This window comes from Perkinsus marinus (assembly GCF_000006405.1).
Source record: "Perkinsus marinus ATCC 50983 genomic scaffold scf_1104296944200, whole genome shotgun sequence".
Taxonomy (NCBI): Eukaryota; Perkinsozoa; order Perkinsida; family Perkinsidae; genus Perkinsus; species Perkinsus marinus.
In genome coordinates this window covers 28,410-33,402 of record NW_003211511.1, presented here as the reverse complement: position 1 = coordinate 33,402, position 4,993 = coordinate 28,410, and the positions used below count along the sequence as shown (strand labels likewise).

General features: G+C 48.8%; 2 protein-coding genes across 2 annotated transcripts in view; both read left to right on the top strand.

Annotated features, from left to right (window-relative positions):
• Positions 1 to 550: 550 nt before the first annotated feature.
• Positions 551 to 3,397, top strand: Pmar_PMAR002427 (hypothetical protein). The gene is made up of 12 exons (XM_002780676.1): positions 551 to 787; positions 835 to 999; positions 1,064 to 1,298; positions 1,346 to 1,453; positions 1,503 to 1,762; positions 1,810 to 1,839; positions 2,159 to 2,255; positions 2,301 to 2,428; positions 2,478 to 2,580; positions 2,624 to 2,689; positions 2,739 to 3,179; positions 3,230 to 3,397. The coding sequence occupies exons 1-12, from the start codon at positions 584 to 586 to the stop codon at positions 3,340 to 3,342; spliced, it is 1,950 nt and encodes a 649-aa protein (XP_002780722.1). The 5' UTR covers positions 551 to 583; the 3' UTR covers positions 3,343 to 3,397.
• Positions 3,398 to 3,694: 297 nt separating this feature from the next.
• The window catches only part of Pmar_PMAR002426 (multi-pass transmembrane protein, putative), a gene marked incomplete at both ends in the record, with an annotated part of 1,911 nt that continues 612 nt past the window's right edge, over positions 3,695 to 4,993 (top strand). Inside the window, 8 exons of the mRNA XM_002780675.1 lie at positions 3,695 to 3,855; positions 3,902 to 3,960; positions 4,003 to 4,093; positions 4,164 to 4,234; positions 4,283 to 4,355; positions 4,550 to 4,682; positions 4,726 to 4,804; positions 4,850 to 4,950. Of these exons, the coding sequence (XP_002780721.1) occupies positions 3,695 to 3,855; positions 3,902 to 3,960; positions 4,003 to 4,093; positions 4,164 to 4,234; positions 4,283 to 4,355; positions 4,550 to 4,682; positions 4,726 to 4,804; positions 4,850 to 4,950 (768 nt within the window). The remainder of the gene's footprint in view (positions 3,856 to 3,901; positions 3,961 to 4,002; positions 4,094 to 4,163; positions 4,235 to 4,282; positions 4,356 to 4,549; positions 4,683 to 4,725; positions 4,805 to 4,849; positions 4,951 to 4,993) is intronic.

Below are 4,993 nucleotides of genomic sequence, written 5' to 3'. Positions count from 1 at the left end.
ATATCGCTTTATTATGGGAGTAGTCGTATTTTCATGATCTTGCTTAATCGGACGACTTAAAACAAATGATGTTCAAAATGGAAATGACAACAGAATGAGATACCATATGCTACACCATTTCTCAGGTTGAAACACAGTAAATCGTTTGCGCTGAAAATCACTGTTCCAGACGCGATATACAGGATTCTTAACACTCATTGGAATAGGCCGTAGATCTGCTTGTACGGATGCGGAGCGCCCGTCCACAGTCAAATGCCGAAAAGAAAGTACACTCGAGAAACGCATACGGTTGGGGAGATGTCGGAGCACTACTAAAGCATGTTAGTGATGAAATGAAGGAGTGGCATGATAAGGGTAGTTGAAGGCTACGAAACGAGCTCTAGTAGTAGCAGCAACGGCAGTATCGAAGTTTGAGGACCTCGAAGTGCCGACGAGGGAAAACCTTTGCCTTGGGCCAAGTTGCTAAAAAGAAAGTATCAAAGATATCAACAATAATCGATTATCATGGCGCGCGCGATAATCCTGGTTATTGATGTAAGATCTTCTCCATTGAAGTAGGTTGTTGCCTACATGGTTGTATACAATGGTGTCATTGGTTGTTGCGTCCCCTCCGACGAGAGGCACTAGACTGTACCCATGTATTGAAGAGGAAGATGAGGATGCAGTCCTGAGGGAATGGCCAGAGGAGGTTGGTGACATGATGTCCTCTCTTGTTAATGATCTTAACCAACTCGATGATGATGATGATATTGCCTATCCAAAGGAAACCCCACCGAAGCTCTTACAGGTGATTTATTACTATGCAAGGGTGTGGGGTCAATTCGATAGGTTTAGGCTGTGCCCTCGAAGGGGCGTCCCTTGTCCAGGTCGGCATCAACCTCAGCGATATTGCCTGTGGGTAGACGTCGTACCCCAACGGCTACTTCTGGAGGGATGAGTGCTCGGCGAGGGGATGAGGCTCTCCCGACTGTACAGGCTGTTAAGGCACTTCATAAATCGGTAATGGGGTAGCGAGAAATTGAACCTGGGTCGTTTGATTGAAGAACTGACGCGCTCGTCGCAGGTCCAGTTCGCCAATTTACCACACAGATTATGGCCCGTAGTAGTGGAGTCAGCATGGCCTCCCTCCTCTGGAAACATGACGCCCTCTCCACCTCCTCCTATCACCGATCATGCTCGGCTGCTACTCCGTCCTCCAGCTGCTGTCCAAGTCGACGATCCCACGATCGTCACATTGGCTTGTCCCTTATGCGAGTTGAGAATCGTCAAGACTGAGCAGCATGACGACACAGCCTGGAGTCGGCGGTCCTCACTACTTCAATCACCATCATCATTCGAGCCTTAGGTTGCCTCTACCACCATATACAAGATGACCATCACTGCAATGACCTCCTTAGAGTTGTCGTATTGGACAACCCAGCGTATATCCTCCATTATTGCTATCGAACAGAATGTACTCCTGGGGGCATTAGGAAGCTGTAGGCTATCTCTGTGATGGTCAGGTTGGAATCTTCCGACCAAGTCCTCATCACGGTCTTCTCGAAGAGAGAGTCGTATTGGCCTGAAGACTCCAGAGGGACCTGCTAAGGCGGCGCCGCCGACCTCGGTGGTGGGAGTGGATGCATGTAGCAGTGGTCACTATCACTGCCCATTATGTGGAGTATTGTGTGTTGGGATGGACACTAGTAGTGGAGGAGTTAAGATGCATCTATTGGGGTGTAGACAGGCTCCTAGGAGGAAGATGGGGCCTTCGATGATTCAAGTAATAGCAAGAGTATGGACTGGTAGAGTAAATGATGTGTGTATCAGATTGATAGAGTCGATGAGCTGCCAGCAAGAGTAGGGTGTGAGAGTGGTGGTACAGTCACAAGTATACGCTCATTAAATGCCGACACCGAGGATCGAACCCGATACCGAAGCATTAGGTTTTGCAGTAGTTGACTATTAGACTATTTATTCGTATTCTAATTTGGCTTTAGAAGAGGTGACCATTCACGAGTTCCCTCGAGTAGTGTCCTTCCTAGAGCAGTTGGACTCCCCAGGAGTTGCCCATCGACCACCCCGGAAAAAGTATGACCACCTGCATGGCCTCTAGTATCATCACCCCCCCCCCCCCTTTGTGAGGTATCGATCACTCTACGACATGCCACCCCTACAGGATCACGTCCCTCTTGACGACTACATTGATGCATTATGTAGCAATGCCTTCAATGGCCAGGGTCTGGACCTAACGAGGGCCAAATACACCGTAGTTGGTGAGCTCTCGTAGTCGTGATCATCATGTATCATTATAGTAGTAGGGTCGGGGATCCCAGGGATGGTCTTTGGCATTGTGAGGGGTACTGGAGGATATGTATATGGCATCAACTATATGGAAGCAGAGCAGTGGTCGGAGGTCACACATGTTCTTGTTGGCCCTAAGGTCCATGTAAGGGCAACCTCAGTGGCTTCACGATGGTGACGGTGTGCTACGATAGGCTGGGAGTCTACGGAATATCTGTCATACTCTGAGGCAGCTATCATTGACGGATAAGGTCATTTGGGTGGACTGTAGGGACCTCCTAACACCAACAGACCAAGGTGGGCCGCCGAGGGTGCCTGCTGAATAGGGAGGTCCTTCTAGGTAGTGTTGGGGGATGGACACCGACCTCTATATTAGCAGCATTGACCTGTAGCAAGAGGACCTTAGGTAGTGGTCTTGTATGGCGGCGAGGAATAGGAATTCATCCAACCTATAGGCTCATCAAGGGAGGCGAGCAAACGAGTAAAAGGTTCTCCAACACGGTCATCACCACCGGTGACACCTCCCAACACAAGCATTGTCCCGTCACCACCCACTAGACCTTCCATCCACAAAACAGCTGAGGATGACCGTATACGCAGACCCCTGGTCTTATGCCCGGTCGTCGTGACTACGTCAAGGACTACCTTCCAACCAGCACCCCAAATCATGACACTATGTGACGCTGACCCTCCACGTGATGTCGACCTTTCCCCGACATTTCAAGGCAGTAGAAGGACGTACTTTGATGGCTCACCACTGGGGGGCGGCGGCGGCCAGCAGCGGCGGCGACGGAGTCCATCACCCGAATGTGATGCACCTATCATACCCGGTGTGACAGTCACACCGGGTAAGCATCGTCAAAGGAGACGGAGGAGAGCTGTCGGGGGTTACAGAGGTAGATGGAGTCGACTCTGAGGTTTATGTGAGGTTCATATTTTTGTTTAGAAGTTGCTGATGTGATGACAGCAGCTCCAAGGCGGTCGACTAGGCTGTCCCGGAGTGCGCCCCCAAAGGGAGGCCTAAGTCGAGTCGTTAGTCTCCCGACCTTTGCAACATGATGAATGATGGAAATTAGAATTGCAACCAATTGATTAAATCTGAAATGAAGGTTTCCTCCAAGTATGTTGTGATGGGAGCGGGGAGGGGCTATGATCTGCTTATGGTGGTTGTTGATGGGCCCTCATGAGGAGAAGGAGGAGGAGGACGACAGGAATTATTATTACCAGCTATCACACGTACAACACTACTCAGTGCGCATCCAGACAAAAATAATTATACTTAACTTCTGCTATGAATCTAATACCGAATCATGAGTTAAGATTTGTTAACTGGCATGATGCCAGATGGGCCATGAGGTGTAGCAAGAGGCTTACTCCTGGTCATCCGTATTCAGCTGTATTACCGAACTATATGTCTTCGGAAGCCTCGGTTGCTGCTGCTGGTTCTGGTGCTGCCCCTGTCACGATGAAGTCCCCAATGGGGATCGCCTATAAGGCATCATACGCTATATTGGGACTTCTCTTTGTGGTCACCAACTTCGTTATCATACCGGTCAATCCGCAGATGCTACTGTAGGGGTTGCAGCCGATCGATCATGTTGAATATATGGTCTCATAGGTATACGGCTCCCATCATGTGCATTGCATGCCACCAAAGCCTCAAACTCAACAATACAAGTAATATCAGCAACTCTTAGTCTACGACTCTTGCTCTTATAGATGCTGATGGTAAGAAGGAGGACATGGATTCGGTCTCACAGAAGGATGCTATGATGTTCCCTGTTTTTGGCAGTATAGCTTTACTCAGCTTGTAAGTCCCTCCCTCGTCGTCATTGCATCATTCAGCATCACCGTGAGATGAGCAATTGTGGTGGCGGTAGGTATTTAGCTTATAAGTTGGTATCCCCCTATCTCATGAATCTACTCCTCACCGGCTATCTTGGCATGCTAGGTAGTCCCACCGGGCCGACTACTACTGCTGTTGAATACTGTATATTAGGTGTTGGTGCCTTGGCTGAGACCGTGAAGCCTCTCGTTGATAGCTGCCTCTCTGAAGACCTCACTCACAACAGGTATGTTGATGACCACCTATCACTAATCTTCTCTCGGTACTCCAACATAACCTTTACTTGACCCTTGGTCTAAAGAATTTCGGAATATCACTAGCAGAACTCGACAATAATCGTCTACGTTGTATATACTACATTATCACTGGCAGGATATCAGCACTGAATTATCACCATTCACGTGCTCTCTCTATCGTCAGTATTCCCAACACAACGTCTGCCTTCTTCCACAGATTCCATATTCGCTTTACGATGCCAACTTTACTTATGAAGGTTTTTGCGGAGAAGCCAGACGAAGATCCCAATGTTGACATTAAATTCGGATACTCTCACGTAAAGTCTCTTCCCTCCCTATATTGCTAATCTTACTCTCAAGATCCTCGTCTATGGTGTGTCGGCGGTCCTTGGAGGCGTCTTTGCTTGGAACAAACAGTTCACCATCCACAACATGTTCGGTAGCTCCGTGGTGTTCCCCTACTTCCCCGACAAGCGGCCTTTAGGTGTCTCCTTCTGCATTCAAGCGATCCGTCTCGTATCCCTCCATAAGTTCTCAGTAGCTTTCATCCTCTTGGCGGGCCTCTTTGTCTATGACATCTTTTGGGTAAGCCTCAGTTTTGGAGTGAATATCAACTTCCCTAGGCTGA